This window comes from Euleptes europaea, chromosome 14 (genome assembly GCF_029931775.1).
Source record: "Euleptes europaea isolate rEulEur1 chromosome 14, rEulEur1.hap1, whole genome shotgun sequence".
NCBI lineage: Eukaryota > Metazoa > Chordata > Lepidosauria > Squamata > Sphaerodactylidae > Euleptes > Euleptes europaea.
Window position 1 is genome coordinate 38,857,036 of NC_079325.1, and position 22,801 is coordinate 38,879,836.

At 47.7% G+C, this 22,801-nt stretch overlaps 1 protein-coding gene across 3 annotated transcripts in view; it reads right to left on the reverse strand.

The window, feature by feature from the left end:
• RGS3 (regulator of G protein signaling 3) overlaps positions 1-22,801 on the reverse strand; it is a 97,065-nt gene that overhangs the window by 41,157 nt on the left and 33,107 nt on the right. For all 3 annotated transcript variants that reach the window (XM_056860297.1, XM_056860294.1, XM_056860293.1), the window contains 6 exons: positions 22,019-22,364; positions 20,604-20,643; positions 14,996-15,180; positions 12,303-12,386; positions 9,426-9,537; positions 8,287-8,330 (listed from right to left, as the gene is read on the reverse strand). In XM_056860297.1, coding sequence (XP_056716275.1) covers positions 8,287-8,330; positions 9,426-9,537; positions 12,303-12,386; positions 14,996-15,180; positions 20,604-20,643; positions 22,019-22,364 — 811 coding nt within the window. The remainder of the gene's footprint in view (positions 1-8,286; positions 8,331-9,425; positions 9,538-12,302; positions 12,387-14,995; positions 15,181-20,603; positions 20,644-22,018; positions 22,365-22,801) is intronic.

A 22,801-nucleotide genomic window follows, 5' to 3' on the forward strand; every position in this document is an offset into this window, starting at 1 on the left:
CTAAGATGCCTTTTGGGGCTCGGGAAACGGGCCTGCTGTCGAATGGCAGGGATTTGTCATTTACCTACAAGGTTGCCTTCATTGGAACAGTGACTTTTAAAACCAAGTCTGTCACAAGGACAAGGAAGTTGAATGGTACAATGTTTGTACAATCAGCATGCCATGCATGCATGCTTCATCACTCCTTTGGCTTATCTCTGTTTTAACTGGATTTGCAGCTTTTACAACCTTTACAAGCTTTATTATGGCTGCCAGTTTCAATGGCAAACCATTAATTCATGTAGGACTTTCAGGACTCCCAAACTAGTTTGTCCTTAGCAGCCTCAACGGTACCCAGCTACTTCCTTTGTCTCAATAATACCCATTTCTGTCCTGCTGGGATCTCTGCCTCACACCCATGACTTGCAAAATGACTGTTAGAGGGACTCTGAAAGGCTTCAGGGAAGACTGCCTGTTGGGAGAGACTCTGGGTAATGAAATCGCTGAAGACACAACAAGGCCCCTTCTCTTGGGAGTGGGCTTGTACATTTCTGACTTTCTGCAAGTACATAGCAGCTGGTGCCAACAGTCATCTGTGGACACAAGCACACGAGCTTGGGAATTCTACACTCTTTAATTATCAGGGGCACAGGCCTAGGATCCAACCAGGCTTGTGGCACAAAGTTCCCCCCACCCACGCAATTTTCCCAACTTGAAACAGCTTGAAGGAACCTCTATTAGGCCTGTCAGGAACTGCCCATTTGCTCCAATGGGGCAAACAGCAACTGTTTACAGTTCTGATCAGAATCTGGCCCTCATGCGCTTGATTATCAGAGGAAAATAACTGCCAGAAGTTCCATTTGCAGAATTCCCAGCACCTTGTGTAGTTGATCCCAGATTTAGCCTGGGACTGGGTTTTTGAGATCTTGGGCGAGTCATCTGCTTGCCCCTGGAGGCTTTTCTTTTTCAGGTGGTGCAACTCCTAACAAACCCTTGCTCCTTGCTGTTAGAGCCAGTGTGATGTAGTGGTTAAGAGCGGTGGTTTGGAGCGGTGATCTGGAGAACCGGGTTTGATTCCCCACTCCTCCACATGAGCGGCGGAGGCTAATCTGGTGAACTGGATTTGTTTCCCCCACTCCTACACACAAAGCCAGCAGGGTGACCTTGGGCAAGTTACAGCTCTCTTAGAGCTCTCTTAGAGCTCTCTCAGCCCCACCTACCTCAGGGTGTCTGTTGTGGGGAGGGGAAGGTAAGGTGATTGTAAGCTGGTTTGAGTCTCCCTTAAGTGGTAGGGAAAGTCGGCATATAAAAACCAACTCCTACTCCTACTCCTTCTTCCCAACACCGCAGGACAAGAACAGTCCAGTTACCTAGTGCAGGGAGATGTCGGCTATTTCAGATAAGTGCTTGGAGGAAGCAACAGAGTGCAATTCTCTTGCACTCTGCATCTTCCGCTACCTCCAGGCTCTTCTCCCGCTGGGAAATGGAAGATTGATCCACATCTCCAGCTGGGAGTGGGCAGGCCCTGTGCCAGGCCATGAGCCCTGGCAGGGGCTCAACCACGCTGACCCCTGATGCCAGCCCTACTCTGGAACCAGCCTTGATGTTCAGCTCTTTCATTATCCCAGAGACATTTGAAGTAAGTATTTGAAGGGCTGTCAGAGGAGGGCAGGGTGCGGTTCCTGTTGGCAGCAGAGGAAAGGACTCGCAATAATGGGTTTAAATTGCGGGAGGAAAGGTACCGGCTGGAAATTAGGAAACAATTTTTACACTAAGAGTTGTTTGACAGTGGAATTAGCTCCCTAGGGGGGTGGTCAGCTCCCCCTCACCGGCAGTCTTTAAGCAGAGGCTGGACAAGCACTTGTCAGGGATGCTCTAGGCTGATCCTGCATTAAGCAGGGGTTTGGACTAGATGGCCTGTATGGCCCCTTCCAACTCTATGATTCTATGACATCTCCAGGTCCTCCTCACCCGTTTTGTTTGTTTGTTTGCACAGCCCTGCAAAGTGATGGGTGTGTGCAGGATTACTGATTTTTCTCTGGGAGGACCATTTTGAAATTTTCTTTTTAAGTTGCCTGCCCCCAAGCTCAGACCATAATTCTGAAAGGAAGGGAACACATCAATGCTGGAAGTGTTAAAAAAGTGTGATATGGGTGGAGCGAGAGTCAGCGATCCCCCCCATAAAGGACTGCAGCTGTGGGCGCGGCACACTTGCCTTGCACAGAGAACTCCAGCTTGCTCCTTGGAGCACCAGAAGAGGGTGATTTACAGGAAATCAATTCTGATTAAGAAGGCACCAATAGGACTGAGGGTGGGGTGGGGGTTACAGAATTGGCAGTACTTCCCCTGTAGCTAATACACCGTCTGTGCGGCCCATCAGAACGTCCCCCAAGAGGCAGCTGGAAAGACATTTCCAAGTGCTTTCCATCAAGAGCAATTCAGAAGACCGTCTCCTAATCCCTCTGCCCTCGCCACAGCTAATGGAATTAACGGCTTGCATCAATTCAATTAGGCCTGGCTGACAGTGATGTCGTGCAAACTTGCTGCACGGAAAGGAGGAACGCTCCGAGAGATGGCCCCACATATGTACCCGACTCCCTTATTCCCTCCATCAGAGGGGGCAGGGCATTTATTTACTTCTATCCTGCTTCTTGCCCTGACCTGGATGGCCCAGGCTAGCCTGATCTCATCAGATCTCAGAAGCTAAGCAGGGTCAGCCCTGGTTAGTATTTGGATGGGAGACCACCAAGGAATACCAGGGTTGCTGTGCAGAGGAAGGCACTGGTAAACCACCTCTGTTAGTCTCTTACCATGAAAACCCCAAAAAGTGGTCGCCATAAGTCGGCTGTGACTTGTCAACGCTTTACACACACACACACACATCCTGCTTCTTGGCCGCTTGACTTTCAAAGCGTCTCCTGCCGAAATACCCAAACTGGCACTACAGCAGGCGAGGCCCAGCAGTTAGGAGAGCAAAGTTTCCTTTGCCTATCACAACCCCACTCCTCAGACTCTGTTCCCCACCCTTTGAAGCTTTGTACCTTGTGTCGTGAGACAAGCTAGGACCCTGTTGGCCTTTCGCTGGCAAACTGTGGAAGCTGTGGGGGTGGAGCTTGGGGAGGGGAAGCATCACTGATACTATGATGTTGTTTCCGAGGGAACTGAGGTCACAACCCCCCCTCCAGAATTCCCTCAATTTCTTTGGTAAATACCAGCAAGATATGGGGAATTTCCTAGAGTGCTGAGGCTGGTCATTTGGAAGTGACATCACAGTGCCGGCAACATTGTCCCTTCCATTCCCTGCCCCCCCACCCCCCGCTGCTTGGTTGAGTGAGTGCAGGCAATGGAGTGTGAGGATGGGCACTTGTCCACCACAGATAGATATCTGGAGTGGCAACCCTATGTTATTATACTGTCCAATCTGCTGCCTAGTCCTTTCAACGTCTAGCTAAGTTGCTCTCAGCATTCATGTCAGAGATTCCCAAGTTAGTGGTATTTGGGCATTTCAACATCCACAATGAGTTTCCCCCATCAAATGCAGCTCAGGACTTCACAGCTGCCATGACAACTACGGGTCTGTCTCAGCCAATAGGGCCTCATGCGCATAGCTGGTCATACTCTCAATGGAATGCGCTATATATGGCTCATGTCACCTAATCCGGGTGGGGAGGAGACGAAGATAACCCTGCTGTGCTGGACAGATCACTTACCTAGTAGGGTTTAGAAAGTAGGATACTCAAAGCCTCTATAACAGTGCCCCATTGCATTGGAACACCCCCAGAGAAAGATGGATTCTCATGGATTCCTGACAGCCATTGTGGTACAAGGTTCCAACTGATATATACGGCAGACATGCTGAAGTATTGACAAGCTTCTGGAACTAGGAGGCACTATGTGTCATCTCCCTTACACTGAGTCTCACTTGATTGCCTAGTTTTTAGCAGCAAGGGGGGGAATTAAAGTGCCAGGGACAACTATTAGCATGATGGTGGTGGAAAACTCTTGCAGAGTCAGACCAAACACAGGCTAGAAGAGCCCATTTGGCAGCTTACTCTGTGACACCGATGGCAATAAAGAAAAGGTGTTGCTCCGCCACTACTGCTTCCACACAATGCTGTTTAGGGTTGTAAGATACCTGCTATATCTCTTCACTCCCCACCCCGGGGAGCAAACAGCAGAACCATCAACGGTTCACCATGACCAATTTGCTAAGCACCTGGGAGATAAAATTTGCTGCTATCCAATCCAACTTGGGCTAAAAACGCATGGTCGCTTTATCCTCCTTTAATCCCTGTTTCAACCAGGATTCAGCCTGGATCAAACGCTTACGTTTTGCCTAATGTGCGTTCGATCCTGGCTAAAACAGGGATTAAAGGAGGATAAAGCGACCATGCGTTTTCGCCCTTGGGACTCCCCGTTATTGGCAGTTTAAACAGAGATATCCTGTTGTTCCTGTCTGTCCAGTTCAACCTATGGGTGTAGACAAGCTTCCCAGAGCTTGAGGCCTACTACGTAACCTCCAGGTCTATGGCCTTTGTGGCCCCTGAAATCAGCCAAAGGTGGCCTGGTGCAGTGGTTAGTACCGATTATCAACACTTCTTTGAAGAAGGGGTGGCTGAATTGAAGGAGGCCGCAGTCAGAGCCTCTTCATTTTTTAAAGAAATCTTTAGAGGGTGTGGATTTAAATAATTACAGACCAGTTTCGAACCTCCCGTTTCTAGGCAAGATCTTAGGGACGGTGGTAGCTGAGCAGATTTAAGTACTCTTGGATGAAACTAAATATCTAAATCCTTTTAAATCTGGATTCAGGCCCAGTTACAATACCAAGACTGCCTTGGGATCCCATTAGATCATCTATATCCATCTACCAACAGGAGTGTTTGTTGGTCCTCCTGGACTGCTCTGCAGCTTTTGATACCTTTGACCACGGTATTCTTCTAGACCACCTAGCTGAGTTGGGCCTGGGGAGGGGAGTTTTGCATTGCTTTTCTTGAAGACAACCTCCAGAAGGTGGTGCTGGGGACTTCTGCTCAGCCAGTAACATACGGGGTACCACAATGGTCCATTTTGTTGTCATCCCCCCCCCCCGCCCATGCTCTCTAACATCTACATAAAACCACTTTGAAAGACCAACCAGATATCTAGAGAACAGTGACACACAGAAAATTCTAGGGAGGCAGGTTGTTGTTGTTTTTTTGCCATCAAGTCATGGCTGACTTATGGCAACCCTGAAGGGTTTTCAAGGCAAGAGAAGTTGGGAGGTGGTTTGCCATTGCCTGCCTCTGCATCATGCCCTTGGTATTCCGTGGAGGTCTCTCATCCAAATAATTGCCTGGGTCAAGGCTGAGAGTGTGTGACTGGCCCAAGGTCACCCAACAAGTTTCCATGGCAGAGTAAGGATTCAAACCTGGGTTTCCCAGATCCTAGTCCAACACCTTAACCACTACACCACACTGGCTCTCAGGGAGGCAGTACAAGAGGTAAAGTGCTGCCTGGAGACAGTGAAGGACTGAATGGGGGTAAATAAATGGAAACTTAATCCAGACAAGATGGAGATGTTGAGAGTGAGGAATAAGACAGATCTAGAAAGAGGTGTTATGCCTTTTCTTGATGGGGTTTGCAGCTGGGAGGTGATTCTAGACTCAGCATTGTGCTTGGATAAACAGATTCTGAAGTTGGCTAGTCCTCCAGCTGCAGCCATTCTCAGACAAAGCTGACCTTGTCTCGGTCGCATATGCCTTGGTAACATCCAGGTTAGATCACTGTAACATGGTTTATGTGGGGCTGCCCTTAATGACTGTCCAGAAACTTCAATTAGTACAAAGCTTAGCTGCCAATGTCCTCCTCACTGGGTTGCGCTACAAAAATCCTATAAAGCCAGTGCTACTCTAGCTGCACAGGCTCCCAATCAGTTCCCAAGCTCAGTTTGAGGTTTGGTTGCCATTGCAGAGAAAGCCCTACTTTAATAGTCACCTCCTCATTTCTGAAGATGGGTGAACCCAAGGTACGATGTATGTATTTAGAAAAGATAAATGCTGCCCCACCAAAGATCTGCCTCAGGAGGCTCACAAAGTAAAAACCATGCAATAAAACCATAAAAACCACAAGATAAGAATTATCAATATTAAAAGAGGTCATAAAAACAAGGCAAGGGAGTAGAAACAGGATAAAACAATACTCATCAGCCTAGCACATTATTAAAAAATGTCCTCAGGCTAGAAGCAGACCATAAAACTGCTTTAAAAAAGATGGAACCTACTCAGTGGAAAAGCCTGCACAAAAATAATTGTTTTGGCCTGGTGCCTATCGGACAGCAAGAGGACAGTGGAGGAGCATCAAGCTCTTAATTTTCAAGCAGGTTATATGGGGGGTGGGTTTTAAATCCAACGCTTCAGCCACAGTGAGGGCGCTCCCACTGGGAATTAAGAAAATCCACTTGTGAGTTTTATCCCCAGGACAAATCTGCAGACTTTGCCCCTTGGAGCGTCCCAAAATTATAATAATATTTTAATTTTTTTTCTGAATTGGAAGAATGCATCACACTTATCCTCCATTTTTTGAAAAACTTTTGAGCTGCGGTAGGCAACTCGTGGCTCACATAGAATCATAGAATCACAGAGTTGGAAGTGACCACCAGGGTCATCTAGTCCAACCCCCTGCACAATGCAGGAAATTCACAACTACCTCCCCGACACACACCCCAGTGACCCCTACTCCATGCCCAGGAGATGGCCAAGATGCCCTTCATCTCATGATCTGCCTAAGATCACAGAATCAGCATTGCTGACAGATGGCTATCTAGCCTCTGCTTAAAACTCCAGGGAAGGAGAGCTTACACCTCCCGAGGAAGCCTGTTCAGGCCAAACAGCAGTATACCAGACCTTCCCGCTCAGCATGGAAGGGTAGTTTTCCAAGTGAGCAACCAAGGCAAGGCAAGCCCCTGAGGCATTGACAGCACCCCTGGGGCTCAGCTTGCTCAGGGTGTTTGCTAGCACACCAATATCTTCACAGGTAGGATGTTGAGAGGTTTTTTTCTTTTCAGCACTCAAGCCAAAAAGGTCACCTGCCCCTGTTCTAGAGTTTTTAAGCATGACCACATACACATCCCCCCTCCTCATGTTTTGGTATAAATAATTGGCTGTGGCTCATTAGAAAGGCAGCAAGCCCTGAATGGTGACTCATGCATGGATGTAACGGGCAGCCTCCTCCAAGAATGGACAGTTCTGCTTCCATTTGCATGTTGGGTGTGATTAAATTATACAGTCACATTGGATGCGGAAGAATTATCCACCCTCTCCCACAGCAAAGTGCAATGGGAAGAAGCCACGGCCAAGAACAGCTACTCATGCAGAGATGCAGCAGATGGCCTCCTCTGGTGTGGGGGCACTTTATCTCATAGCGGACTTTCATTATTTAGTTTTTATTTCTTTTGCATAGTAAGCCACCATCGCCCGGTATGTACTATGGAAATTATTGTATCTGCCACGTCTCATCTATTCCAACACTATGCTTCAAGCCAGCATCTAATGTGTTCCATCCATGGGGCTGGCAAGGCAGGGCAGAAGGTTCTCCATAGTATCAGGGGGAGTTCAATGAGATATTGGCTGAAGTAGCAGGTGCACTCTCAACAGGTTCACCTCCTAGTTCCAGTTACACAAAGTCTTTCCTGTAGGGAGTCAGGCACTACGCCCAAGGATGTCAACACAGATTTTCTCAAAGTCACAGCGACTCACTGTTCCATGCACAGGGATGCCCCCTGCTGGGGAATAAGTCAGAGAGCAGCACTGTTGTTCTTGTATGTCTTGAGTTACAAGCAAGGCAGCTAGCCGCTAAGACCAGGAATAATTTTGTTCAAACAAAGTTGGTGTGCAGTCAGGGTGCTACTTGATAATACAGAGTGAATTGGGTTTGGGTTGTGTGCTTTAAAATACATCATGGGATATGCAGTTAGACCAACTCTTACTTATCAAGGGATTGATGTCTTCGGTTGTTTGTTCATATATATAACTGCTTTCCTCAGCCAGAGACATGTCTACACAATGAGGAGAACATTTGAAATCTGCTACACAGCTAAGGTTGCAGGCTAGAACTTGGAGTTTTCAAAGGAGCAACTAGGCTGAAGGCAGAGGAAGAGGAAGAAGAGATGGCTTTTATATGCCAACTTTCTCTACCACTTAAGGAAGAATCAGTGGCTCACAATCACCTTCCCTTCCCCTCCCCACAACAGATACCCTGTGAGGTAGGTGGGGCTGAGAGAGCCTCCACCATCTGGAACATTATCACAGAACATATTAATACAGTGCTTACCTCAGCCAGGTAGAGGATGCAGAACTTTAGATCCTCAGGGGAATCTGAAAAGGGAGAGATTAAAGCCACATTGTAGCTTTCCATACACACTCAGAATGTGGCTTTCACAAGAGGTCTTCCTAGCTAGTGGAATTTATTTTCTGTTCTTGTGGTCATTTGTTTGCTTTCGCCCACCCACCCCCAAAACAAGGGAAAAATGGGTTGAATCCTATGACTCCCTTCCACTAAGTTTTCATCCAACTAAGAAAGACTTCTTTCAACAGAGAAAGGCTTCCTCTGATGGAGAAAGTCTTTCTCCACTGGAAACAGTAATTCTCCTTAGGACAATGTATTTCCCTGCTGAAGGAAGACTTAATGGAAGAGAGTCATAGGATCCAACCCCCCAAAATGAAGTGGTTCTGAAATTACTGGCCTCATCCCACTTTCTGGTTGCTTCTGCTGCAGACCAGTACAACATTTCTCATTAAATTATACTATCATTTTATAGAACCTACCTAACCATCCACAAGGGAGGCTGGATAAGTCTGGCTCCCAACCTGGGGCATTTAAAGATTTGGAGATTTTGTTTAGGGAAAAAGATGCCTAAGGAGGAAAACATGATAAAGGTTTTTGCAATTTTGAAAAAGATGGTTAGAAAGAATATTTTCTCCACCATTTCTTCATAAGTGTTGGCATTTTAATTTATTGAATTACTGTACGATCGCAAGCTTTTATGGGCACAAACTGTTAAAATGTATAATAATAAAAAATACTAGAACTCTTAGCCCATCAAGCTGATTGGTAGTAGGTGGTTCAGGAGCTCTAAAGGCCCACCTCAGCATCCTTATATAGTTCAGTTCTGAAATTCATTGTTTCAAGTTGTGATGACACCCGGCGCTTAAGATTTTATTTTTAAAGATTAGAAACACTGATGGAGGATAGGCAAAACAGATCCTCTATGTTCAGATGCAGTCTACCTCCAATGCTGGGCCAGATAAGAAGGGAGGGCTGTCACTGTCTAAGCCCTGCCTGTAAGTGCCAAGAACATCTGTTGGAAACAGAGTGCTGAACTCAATGCGCTGTGGTCTGCCTGCAGGTGGACGGCTTGCAGGAATACAGACCCTGGGCCCCAAAGCCCTCCTTAAGCATGGCAGACTCACCCTCTTGCAGTCTGACATCCTGCAGGTAAAGCGGGTTCCGGAGGACATTACAGCGGCCTGGTTCATCTTCTTTGGTGAACAGCAGCAAGTCCGAGTAGATGAAGAGCGTCACCTGGGCAAGATGGGAAAAGAAGTTAAGGCTCGTAGGGCTGGAAGAAATTAAAATGCCCCAGCTGCCAAGGAAATTACTGTATACACATAAAAGCACCAGCCTTTACCATCTCAACACATACAAAGTATAAGGCTTCATTCCCCCCCCCTTTTTAAAAAACAACAACAGTGAATCTTTTATTATTAGCAAAGAGAGAATTGTAAAACAAGTTGATTACAAAGTCAGCTCAGAGCAGCTTAAGGCTCGATTTAAACTTGACACTGGCAAGACAAAAGCGCTTCCCTATGGGACACGGCACTCGCTTGGCCGCTACTCGTGTAAAACAGTGGATCGCCACGCATTCTCTACTGGGGATTTTGCACTCACGTAGGGTCTCGTTCAAAGAGTGCACAGGCAGCCGGCATGTTTAAATGAAACGTACCACAGGAAAGTGCTTTCGTTCCAGCCAGTGTCTCATTTAAATTAGGTCTATGGCTCTTCTTCGGGGCTTTACTAAGGATTTCCCCACCCTCCATTTAGAGAACAGATTGCAAAAAAATAAGATCTCTGGTTTTTAAAGTCTTCTGAATTCCAAACAGTTTGTGGTCATTGGTTCCAAGACTCAACAGCATCCTTTTCCCCTTTCCAGCACTAACGAATTCCCTCCACTGCAATGAATTGGTAGAGCACTGCCGTCCATCCCCTCCCATCCGTGTTTCCTTTAAGGCAGAGGTTCCCAAACCTTTTGAGCCATGGAGCACTTTTCAGGAGAGAAATTCGTCACGCAGCACTAATTTTCACCTAGCGCCTATATACTAAACCGAATGACAGTAGCATTTTTCTTTACAATCTTTTCACGGAGCATTAGGAGATGCTTCGCGGAGCACCAAGTGCTCCTTGGAGCACAGTTTGGGAACCTCTGCTTTAAGGTAAACAGGTCACGTGCCAAGAGAATGCCGAACACTGAAATTCTTCCTTGCCACAGACCCGGAAACCCATGACCCAGATCCGGGAAGGTCGTGGCTGTGGGAACCGCAATCAAGTCTAGACAGGATGTGATTGAAGCTGGACTATGGATCCAGGGAAAGCACCGGTTCTGGCACAGATCCACAAACACACTCTGTAACCACCAACCCCTGCCCTCGCTCCCGGTCCGTTTCATTTCGTTTATGTACCAATTCACGTAGTTTCACCCAACTTCTTATCAAAGGTCTTGAAGTGGCTTCCATAAAAAGCAAAAGGCAATGAAATCACCATTGCGACAATAATCAAAGGTAACACGTACAATGCACTGTTTTTAGAAATTATTGCATACCCTGTTTTTCTCCCCAATGGGGAGGGGACCCAAAGTGATGTACATCACTCTCCTCTCCATAATTTTATTCTCATCACAACAACTCTGGGAGGTAGGTTAAGCTGAGAGTGTGTGACTGGCCCAATGTCATCCCATAATCTTCCATGGTGGAGCAGGGATTTGAACCTGGGTCTCCTGGATCCTAATCTGATGCAGTAACAACTACACCATGCTTGACAACACTTATCATAGTGAAACTCAGCCAACAGACACACACAACACACAAAACTACTGAATTTGTTGATAGGAAAGAAAGCAACCTCTGGGTGGGGGAAAGCCTTCATGGGAGACAAGGAGGGACTGGATAGGGGGGAGTGGTTTGTCTCTGGGGAAAATGTCCCCCCAAAAGAGTGCCACTTCCAAAAAAGTTTTAGTTTTGGTCACCTCGCCAGCTGTCCTTCAGACAGAGAGGAGTACATCGCGCATGGTCTTTCTGAAAGCTCTTAATGCATGAGCCTATCCAAAGCGCAGATCCCTTCTAGGACTTAATCATTTCTGACTGCAAGTGGGATACTGCATGCTTGCATCTTCCCCTGGCCACAGAAATCTAGCACATGGCTAGGCTTGAAGCTTTCCCCCCTTCTGCGCTAGCTTTCAAAGAGCAGGGAATATTCTTTTAAAAGCTGGTGGAGCTTTCAAATATTATTATTCCAAACTGTACATGGATTAGTGAGGCTAAGAAGACCTGGAGGCACGGAGTGGCAGGGAGTAGGGGGTTTCCTTCAGCCTGCTGCTATATGCTTTTAGCTGCAGTTTGGCACACAGAAACATAGCGAGTGGGGATTTACTCACCACTTGAAGCTTTTCCTGACAACAGAGATGGTGGCAGAAGAAATTCTGTGCACCAGTCCTGTATCGAAGGCACAGGAGCAGGAAAGAAGGCAGGGCTGCCTACTAGTGAGCAGTCCTAGCGCTGGCTTTTGCCAGGTGAGCCAGCACTGAAGGGCAGCTCTAATGGGAGGCAGAGGTGCACAGGCACAGAGCTGGTTATCTACGAGCCAGCATTTCATAGTGGTTAGAGTAGGGCTGGGCACGAAGCTCCGTTTGGGCTATGAAGCTTCTTGGAGGCCCTCAGCCCGCCACGCTCTCTGCACCTACCTCACAAGGTTGTCACGAGGATAAAAACAGGGAAGGTAGAACCATGAATGCTTCCCCAAGCTCCATGAGAGGATACGATTAAGATAAGATGCACAGATAGTTCCACTGTAGAAACTGGGGGAGAAACACTCCGCAGAATGGGGGTGTAGCCTTTTGTTAAGACTTTGCCCCCGTCCCATGTCCCTGCTTTAGCAGCACAGGAGTCTGACTACACCCTTTGTTTTCTTTGTAATCAAGGCATTAGGAGAGCAAACATTGGCTCACTTCAATTTGGAGTTACCGGTAGTGGTAATAAACATGCATGCAGATGGGAGGGGGAGGCCAAGATTCTTACCTTTGTAGGTTTGTTTCTGGTTTCATGAAGCAGCAGCTCTTCCGACAAAAGCAGCGTTCGGGCTGGATTGCAAAGGTCAAGAGGCTATAAATAAGGGAGACACACATTTGGGACTTGGGACATGCAAGGAACTTTACTCCCCCCCCACACACACACACACACAAGAGCCACATCAGCTTCTCACTCCCTGCAAGCCCCTCAGCACGAAGCACCTCTTGCAGATGGAGAGTCCACAGTCCAGCCAAGTGATAAGAAGGAGCAGGAGTGTTTTGTAACTGGGGGGCGGGGGGGGGACACGACAACAACTTCACACTTCAAACACTTGCGTCATGCAGGAGCTAAGAAAAGAATTGGTGCTCTCTGCTTCTGCGTGTGGGGTGATCTTTCTGCAAAGCCGGGGCATGGCTGTAAAAAGCCACAAGTGGAAAATTCAGTCACAGCAGCCCGGGTGCGGCACGTGGGAAGCAGGAAGTGCACGTGGGAGAAGAGATGAACAGCCCTAGAGTGGGTAGCCTCCTTCCCTGACATGGCTGCCGCCCGTGAAATCTGCAGGCAACTTGGTTTCTGAATGGGCGCCAGAAGCTGACAATTAAACCTTTTGCCAAGATCCACCCAATTCACCATACTTGCTGTTCTCTCCCTTTGCTGTGATTGTTTTAGGAACGGCTTGACCAGATGTGAAAACTAGGTAGCTTCCCAGGCAGCACTGCCAACCACCTGTCTATCTACCTACTTACCTTGTACACTCCTGCCATTCCTCCAAGGAGCTTGTGTGTGTGTGTAAAGTGTCGTCAAGTCACAGCCGACTTATGGCGACCCCTTTTGGGGTTTTCATGGCAAGAGACTAACAGAGGTGGTTTGCCAGTGCCTTCCTCTGCACAGCAACCCTGGTATTCCTTGGTGGTCTCCCATCCAAATACTAACCAGGGCTGACCCTGCTTAGCTTCTGAGATCTGATGAGATCAGGCTAGACTGGGCCATCCAGGTCAGGGCCCAAGGAGCTTAGGGTAGTATATATGGCCCCCCATTTTATCTTTACAACAAGCCTGCGAGGGATTTGAACCTGGATCTCCCAGATCCGAAGTCCAACACTCTAACCACTACGCCACACTGTCACACTGTCAGAAGCAGCACTCAGGTCAGGTCTCTTATGCTTCATCCAGAACGTACAGCTTTCTGCACAAGCCAAAAGAGTACCCCAACATTTTCTGAAATGTCACAGGGGTTCTGGGAGGTATTTTCATTCACAAGAACATACTGTGCACTGTCCTCCACCAACACTGAGGGAACCAAAAAGAACGTCTGAACCAGATCTGAATTGTTTCCCAATCTGGGTACCTGTTCTCCACATCCACAAAGTTTCTCCTCCTCCGTTTTCAAACCATGGTTGGGAACTGCAGGGTTAGCATCTCCTCTTCTGCTCGCCCTCACAATACTTCTTGTCCCCCCTTATCCTCCAGACTTGAATAGGGTTGCCAACGCCAGCTTAGGAAATTCCTAGAAATTCTCTTTCCCACCCACCCCCGCCCAGCACCTAGGGAGGATGGAGTTTGAAGGTGACAGAGCTCAGCAAGGATGTGATGCCACACAGTACATCCTCCAAAGCTGCCGATTCCTAGAATCCCAGAATTGGAAGGGACCCGCAGGGTCATCTAGTCCAACCCCTGCACAATGCAGGAATTTCACAGCTACCTCCCCCCCACACACACACCCAGTGACCCCTGCTCCATGCCCAGAAGATGGCCAAGCCAAGAGAACTGATCTCTGTAATTCCAGGAGAACTCCAGGCCCCACCTGGAGGTTGGTGGAACTAGACTTTAGCAAAGACCCTCCCACCGACCCCATGCCTCACCCCTTCATCTGTCCTACCCCTCTTCCATATATACTATCCATGCAAGACTCTCTCCTTTGGCCTCACCTCCCTTCCCCACCATCAAAAGCTGACTGTAAGCCACCAGCATCAAGGCCATGGGTATGAGGGCATCTGAATGCACATCAGCCGTCTTTCAGACAAACCTATTAGTGGCTGAGGACTGCTCAGACTCACGGTGCCTGGCAGTCAAAACCACACACAGGAGGGACTGAGACATTGCCTGGCGCCAGGTAGACTAGCGGGGTACTGGAGGCGGATTGCCTGTTGCAACAGCAGCTCTGACTCCCTTGCAACAGATAAGAACATAAGAAAGGCCATGCTGGATCAGACCAAGGTCTATCAAAGCCAGTAGTCTGTTCACACAGTGGCCAACCAGGTACCTCTAGGAAGTCCACAAACAAAATGACTGCTGCAGCATTATCCTGCCTGTGTTACACAGCACTTAATATAATAGGCATGCTCCTCTGATCCTGGAGAGAATAGGTATGCAGCATGACTAGTATCCATTTTTACTAGTAGCCATGAATACCCCTCTCCTCCATGAACACGTCCACTCCCCTCTTCAAGCCTTCCAAGTTGGCAGCCATCACCACATCCTGGGGCAGGGAGTTCCACAATTTAACTATGCGTTGTGTGAAGAAATATTTCCTTTGATCTGTTTTGAATCTCTCACCCTCCAGCTTCAGCAGATGACCCCGCATTCCAGTATGACGAGGCAAGTGCCTCCTCAAGGAGACTGGCCTTTCCACTGGGCTTCCTGGTCATCTGCTGCCTTCTGTCACTGAACTCAGCAATGTCCGCAAGCGCCCAAGAGACCTACCTGCACAAAGATGGGGAAGACCAGCACTTTGGGAGCCAGGGTCACGTATGTGCCGTAACTGGAGTGAGCGATGTTGGGCCTCATCAGAGTGCAGTTCTGGGAGTGGGTGCCATGGCCCTTGATGGTCTGCACAGTCTTCATGAGCCGGGATTTCTTGCCATGAGACCCTCCTTTACATGCATTGCCTAGAAACAGGGCAGGGGAAAACAAGTGCGTGGGGAGTGGTGATATTTTTGGCAAAGTCTGCCCCAGCTGAGTTTTATAATAACTAGGAACTTAATGCCAGACTGCACCTCATACCATGCCCGCCTGTCCCAATCTGTAATTTATTTCCAGGTTTTTCAAGGTTAACTGAGCCTTCCATCCTTCCGAGGTTGGTAAAATGAATACCCAGTTTGCTGGGGGTAAAAGGGAAGATGACTAGGGAAGGCACTGGCAAACCACCCCGTAAACACAGTCTGCCTAGGAAACGTCGGGATGTGAAGTCACCCCATGGGTCAGGAATGACCTGGTGCTTGAACAGGGGACCTTTACCTTTTTTTACTTTTATCAGTTAGTTACTGCCCTGCCAGGACCCATCCTGCTAGTGAAGCTCATTTGGAGAAAGTATTTCATACCACCCTTCTTCCACCTAGGCCGACTCAAGGGCATACGGCTCCCCCCCACCCCCGCTTTCAAACAGCTACATAAAAGAGATAATTTTGACCAGCACAGCTTTTCTCTCCCCCCCGCCCCCGCATGATGAACTGCCCTGGCCAAAATTCCTTCCACTTAAAAGCATTTTTTGCTCCCCCTCTTCCAATATTTATAGGTGGATTTCCAACAGAAAACTGTTGGCAAAAACTGGCTTACAGGTTTTTAAAAAGTGCAAATAAAAATCCATACAGAACGGAAAAACAACACAACTAAGCTCATAGAAAAGGAAACCATAAAACCACACAAAAACAGTGAAATATCCATTCATCTCCAAACACCATATGGTATAAAGGACTTCTATCTGTCTGTGAAAGGAGACCGGGAGGAACACACACAGTCTTGCACACCTCTGGAGACACCACATAAAAGGCCTTGCTTCTGGGTGGTGACAACTTTGCCTCCCTAAATGAAGGGACTTCTCTCTTTTCATCTGGTTCTGCCCCTGCCTCAAATTAAGGCTTTATATCTTGTAGGCTTGGTCTATGGTTAAGTACACAGCCACCTACTAACAGATCTTCACAAAAGTTGTCTTTGGTTAGACCTGGTGTTATCTGCTTCCAATGGCTACCTAGTTCATCAGTCTTTTGGCCTTTATGATTTTACAGTTCTCCAAAGTGGCAGGGTGTGCACATGTGTGCCAACATTGGGTTTGATTTGAAAATCAGTGCCAGCACCCCCAAAAGAGCAGCCAAGCAATTGTTATATGTGGGAGCACTAACGTGTGTGCTTGGAATAATGGTGTTTATGCACTGCTTTTCATAACAACATTTTTACTTAAGAGGACGACAAGCTCTAGCAGTCGTTTTAGGAAGTTTTCCAGTTAATCAAAACTCTTCTTTAAGTTGAATCTTTAAGGGGAAGGGGGTAAGAGAGAGAGATGTTGTTGGGCAGGATGGGAAAAGCTCTAGACTAAGTCTGCCACAACCTTAAGACAGAATGGAGGTGCAAAAAAAGATATCAGGTTGCAAACAGTCACTGCTTTCCCATTGAAGACAGAAATGCCAGCAGGAATTCAGATCTGTACTTAGTTTTCCCCATAAGCATCAGAAGCAAAAGAAATTCTGCAAACTAAGCAGGCAGGTTGTTTGGCGCATAATTTAGGCTTGCTTGGTGCATAGTGTTGGGTCCTCTTTTTCAGCATGAAGAACACTAAACCCTCTATACTATGCAGCTTTAACTGACTCAGAACACCCGGAAACAGTCGAGGAATTTTTTTTGTTACTTATTTACCCACCACACAGCCCCAGCGCAAACCTTTTCCAAGAGTCAATAGGAAACGGAGCCTAACGGAAATGTTGAGTCAATCCATGGTATTGTTGGCTGGTGGAAGGCATTTCAGCAAATTTCCTACACAGCCGTTCCTGCTACAGAGAATCTGGAAAACAAAATTGCTGGGGCCCAGTTTCCACTGCCTCCATTTCCCACCAGCTCTCTGACACAACAGTGAGCGACCCAAAAGGTTTCATCTGTTTTGCCGAGTTAGGTTTTTTGATATCAAGAGATGGCCGATGACGCAGGATTATGTTGTCATTGGTCCAGGCTGGCGAAGACCCTACTACAAAGTGAGGCAGCCCCCCCTGCAGAATTTTGCAGCCAAAGGCAACAGAGTGGAAGAGTGATCCACCTTACAAGTAAATGAAAATGAATGAAGAAGAAGAATTGGTTTTTATATGCTGACTTTCTCTGCCACTTAATCAAACCAGCTTACAATCACCTTCCCTTCCCCTCCCCACAACGGACACCCTGTGAGGTAGGTGGGGCTGAGAGAATGTGACTCGCCCAAGGTCACCCAGCTGGCTTCATGTATTGGAGTGGGGAAACTAACCCGGTTCTCCAGATCAGATTCCACCGCTCCAAACCACCGCTCTTAACCACTACACCATGCTGGCTGAATGAAAACACTGGCTAAATGAAAATGAATGGGGGGGGGGAACAACCAATGGGAAATGAATCGAGTAGTAACTGTTCAAGGGTACAAGTTGCCCTTTGTTATTCTCCTTGGGGCCCCCAGAGTTGGGAGAAAAGCATCAAAGTCGGGGGGGGGGCAACCTTAGGCTATTCCCTCTGCCAAACACTGCTCATGTCTGTCAGGCAGAACCAACACCACCACCCAGTCCTGCAGGAATGCTGCTGCAATGATTGTTTCAGTATCACAGGTAGAAGTCTCTAAGTGCAGAGGAAAAGAGCCGAGCAATTTGGTTATGGTATTTCGCTCTTTAGCTGAGTGGCTAAGAAAACAAACTGTAAACTAGGATGTTTACAGCATGGTGCAGTGTTTAGAGTGTCAGACTAGGATCTGGAAATCTGGGTTCCGATTCCCACTCTGCCATGGAAGCTTGCTGGGTGACCGTGGACTAGTCACTCTCTCTTAGCCTAACCTACCTCACAGGATGGTTGTTGTGAGGATAAAATGGAGGAGGGGAGAAAAATCGTGTAAGCCCTAGCAGCTTTGGGTCCCCACTGGAAAGAAAACAAGCTTAAATATATAAATAAATACTGTCTTTGCTATGAGCCCATTAAGGGGGTCTTTGGCAAGCCTGCTTCTCTGTGTGTGTGTCTCTCTGTGTGTCCCTACTCCAGTCCCCAACCCATTTGCCATGCAAGGCCAGTAATAATGATCTACCTTGCAGGGTTCCTGTAAGGATTACAAAAAGGTAACTAGGCAAAACACTTTGAACACTTAGAAGTGCTGAACTTATCCTAAGCATTGCAAATCTGCCTGTGTTTTGTCAGCTTTCTCCTCCTGCATCAACTGGCTAGCAGATGGAAGACGGAAACAGAGAAGGAGGGTAAAGTAAAAGGCTACATCTCGGGAACCTGCAACCTTTAGCCAGAGTTTCCCCGAAGCCCCTTCCCTCTAGGAACTGCGCAGGGAAACAACATTATTCTTCCCCTGTTTCCAGAAGGCATCAGCGCCTTTGCGGCATCAGCAACCATGATACCAATCTAGCCCCAAATCTACAGGCAACCTTTGTAACCAACACCCTTCACACTAAGGAACGCACGGCAGTAGGCCATAAGCTAAGGGAAAGAAAGGGATGGGAAGCCGTGGCTGGCCGGCCCATTCTCTCAGCTCTGTTTCTCTCTCGACTGCATGATTTCCAGACACATATCTCCAGTTCTATTCAAAGGGCATTCCTCCATCGAAGCTACGCTGGGAAAGAGGGAAAGCAAACGAAACCGCGGTCCTCCTGGAACCACACAGCGGACACCCATGACCAGCTTGTGCTGACAGCAGACGCTCGTGAACACGGCTGGAGAAACCGATAGGGCCCACTCCAAAGTAAATAAGTCTGGCTTATTCCATTAGCCCTTCGGAAAGAGTTTGTTTGCTCTGAGGTAAACAACAGTCCAGACAGAGCAAGTTAATTGGCAAGGGCTCAGAACAAGCTGCTGCTTGCCATTTGCCCAGGGACCAGTCCCAGGTGTGTGTGTGGGGGGGGGCACTGCCAAAATCCACCGAGAGAGAGAAAAGCAACCTTTTAGGAGCTCTTTTGATGCTTCTCAACCAGCAGCAAGTTAAATGACAGCAGTATTAACAATATTTCGCATTTCTACAGAACATTTCGAATTGTTCAAAGAACCTCTTGTATATTCCAGGCTTAATTTTTACAACGGCTCCACCAGGTAGGCCAATAGTATTGTCCTTTCTATGATGCAGTTTGTTGGGCTGAAAGTGGGAAAATAGCGGTTCGCCTAAGGACCAAACTACTGAGATGTTGACGTTCTGTGACTGGAACTCCCAGAGTGCATTTGGCCCTACCTAAAAGCATCCACAAGGAGTTCGATATGGATCACAGAATCATAGAGTTGGAAGGGACCACCAGGGTCATCTAGTCCAACCCCCTGCACAATGCAGGAAAATCCAAACTACCTCTCCCCCCCCATACACCCAGTGACCCAGAAGGGGTTCTGGGGAAAGAGGGTTAATCCACCCCATGCCATTTTCTGGTTTAAAAAATATCCCCTGCAGCACTTTCAAGCCCTGATACAGAAAAAAGCAACCCAATATGTGAACCCATCTTTTTCCTTTACTGGGGCTTTAAACAGCCCAGGGAGGCCATTGTGGTTGGAGAAACCATGGGGAGGAGGGAGAATTAACACCCCTTCCTCAGTGCCCCAATCTATTCCCCCCTCAGCTGGGCTTTTCAACCAAAGATCTCCAAAATCATGCATAGTTTGGTCCTAAGATTACCTAATGATTCTGTGGCTGAGACGTAACTTGACCAAACCAATAGAGACACTGCTGTGACTACCTCAGAGCAAACTGAAGCAGCCAGCACAAAGCATATGTATGTAGCATACAGCCCTGATATTATAGCAAACAAAACAGTTATATTTTTGCACTAATTTTTAAAAGCCAAACGGTTCTAATGGTTTTATGCACAGATAGACTCCTGAAAACAAGGCAGCTCCACACATTTCAGAGCCTCTATGGAATTCCAGTATATTCTCTGTTTTGATTATAATCACTTTTCAAGAGTAACTTCATAGATGCCAACGAAACACAGGCAGACTCCAGCTTGATAAGGAGACCAGAGGTTTGCACACCAACTTCAATCTCACAGGAAAGTAACTAGTTCCATTTATTATGGGGGAATGGAAGTAGCTACTTTCTGATGAAATGGAGAAAGTGTTAATGGTGTGCAAACAGCCAGTCCACTTTTAAAGCCTAGGAGGGCTCGCTGGATCACAGGTTCTGCACAAAATGATGGCTTCATGCTCAAACGCACTTTGCACATGAGAGTGACCAGAAAAGGATACAGAGATTCAACATGCAGATGTCTCATTAGTCATCTGTCCCCAGACTGCTTATTGTTTCATTTAATGCTCCTTTCCATGCCTGCCTGCTAGAGAAAGCCAAGTCCCCAAGCCTGGCATACTTCCTGAAACACCCAAGAGATAAACTCACCTCCAGGGGCTTTGCCCTCCTGGTAGACGGGCCTCAGAAGCTGAAAGACACAAAGCAAGGAAGGCACCACTGCAGCTATTAAATCCTCCACATGTGCTGGTATATGACCATAATAAAAAATTAATTAATTCATTCAATTATTCACATAAGTTAATGTTGGAAACAGAATTTAGCAAGTGGAAAACCTTAGCTTTCACTTTCTAATTGGAGGACAGCATCTTGAACAAAATTTTATTTATTTATTCATTTTATTACATTTCTATCCCACTCTCCCCAACCCGTAGGTCGGGCTCAGAGTGGCTTACACAATCAAAAACAATAAAAACAATAACACATTTAAAAATATAATTTAAAATAGCCCCAAAATGCCCCTCAATGGCATTAAAACCTCAAAAATAGCAATCTGCAGGCAGCAGATAACTCTAACCACCCCCCAAGGTGGTATAGAAGGGGTGGTGCCCAGCAGCAGGGAATGGGGGGGAGGACTAGGGAGGCCAGTAATTATAACGAGAACTGTCGTTGGCCTCAACCATAAGCCCAGGGGAATAGCTCCGTCTTGCAGGCCCTGTGGAATTCCTGAAGGTCCCCCATTAAAGGTGGGCCCCGTTTTTAAAAAAACTATTCCACGAAGCCTGGGGACAGTCAGTATGCCTGGCACCATTGTGGGAAATGTGCTAAGAATAAGGTGGTCCAAATAACAGGTGTAACAGAGGCTCATTCTAGAGCAGGGGTATCAAGCTCATTTGTTACAAGGGCCATATATGACATAAATGTCACTTGGTTGGGCTGGGCCATGCCTCGCCAGCCCATCGAGAGTGGGAGAGGAGTGGCTGCCTCGGCTGGCAAGCCCACAAGGGACTCGCCAGCCCAGATCGAGAGTGGGGGGTGGCTGCCTTGGCTGGATTGTGGACCTTACGTATGACACCCCTGTTCTAGAGGAACAGCTCATCAAGCAGTAAAATGGTTCCCAGACTGCAGGTGAAAGAAATCTCTTTCCCCAGAAATCTAACATGTCAGGGAGATGGCTGTGCCAGAATCTGTCTCCCTGACATCTGTCTCCCTGACATCCCTGACATTTTCTGTATGCAGGAAATTTTTGTTATGATGTGACTAGTCCATCCTGCGATCCCCCATCCAAGGTGGTCCACTCCAGGAACACTTCTATTATGAGGTGAAGCTCATTTTTGTTTAATCTGGGCAAGCGAAAAGGGCAGTACTAACACTGAGAACCGGCTCTGCTCCAACCCACCTGGTATGCCTTTCTGGAAAGGTGTAATGAAGCCTTAAAAGACACGTGAACAGAAAGGTTGGCTGGGGCTGAAAAGCTCCTTGGGGCTACTAGAAAAGCACGGGTGAGCAACAGGCAGACAAGCACTTGAAGGGCAGGGCTGGATTCTATTCTGGGGTGCTCGTACCTGGCTTCCTGGGTTAAGGGGTGCCAAAATGATGTAGTTCTTGTCCCCACCAGTAGAGGGGGGTCGGGAGAGCGGGGGCATAGTACGCTGGGTGGCCTTCCCAAGCTCCGTGTAGCGCTCCCAGCCGTTCAGCACCAGCCCCTCGTTCCCGTCGTACACGACGTGGCAGCTCTGGCGGTGCTCAGGGAGACACGGCCGTAGCAAGCTGTTCTTCTCCCGTTTGTTGGGCGGGGACTGCAAGTCATACGTAGATTTGCAGGAGGAGCGGCGAATGACGGCTTCTAGGCCAGGTTTGACCCGAGGGACGATGCGCCAGACCAGCAGTGTGATCTCCTGCGAACAGTTCCTGTAAGAGACGTAGGTATGAGAGGCTGTGTGTGTGTGTAAGTGCCGTCAAGTCGCTTCCGACTCATGGCGACCCTATGAATGAAAGTCCTCCACAATGTCCTATCTTTGACAGCCTTGCTCAGATCTTGCAAATTGAAGGCTGTGGCTTCCTTTATTGAGTCAATCCATCTCTTGTTGGGTCTTCCTCTTTTCCTGCTGCCCTCAACTTTTCCTAGCATGACTGTCTTGAGAGGCTGTCATGAAAGGCTGGGTGGGTATAAAAGAGGGCCTCGAGGGGGCTGCAGAACCCCCTCCAAGGACACACCAAGCTCCACGAGATGGTATCGAGCTAAGTTCACTAATTAACCTCATGATTTCAGAGCCCACTGCCTCATTATCGTCAGAGCTCAGTCCAGACCTGCCACTCAGAGCGGTGGACTCTGATCTGGAGAACCA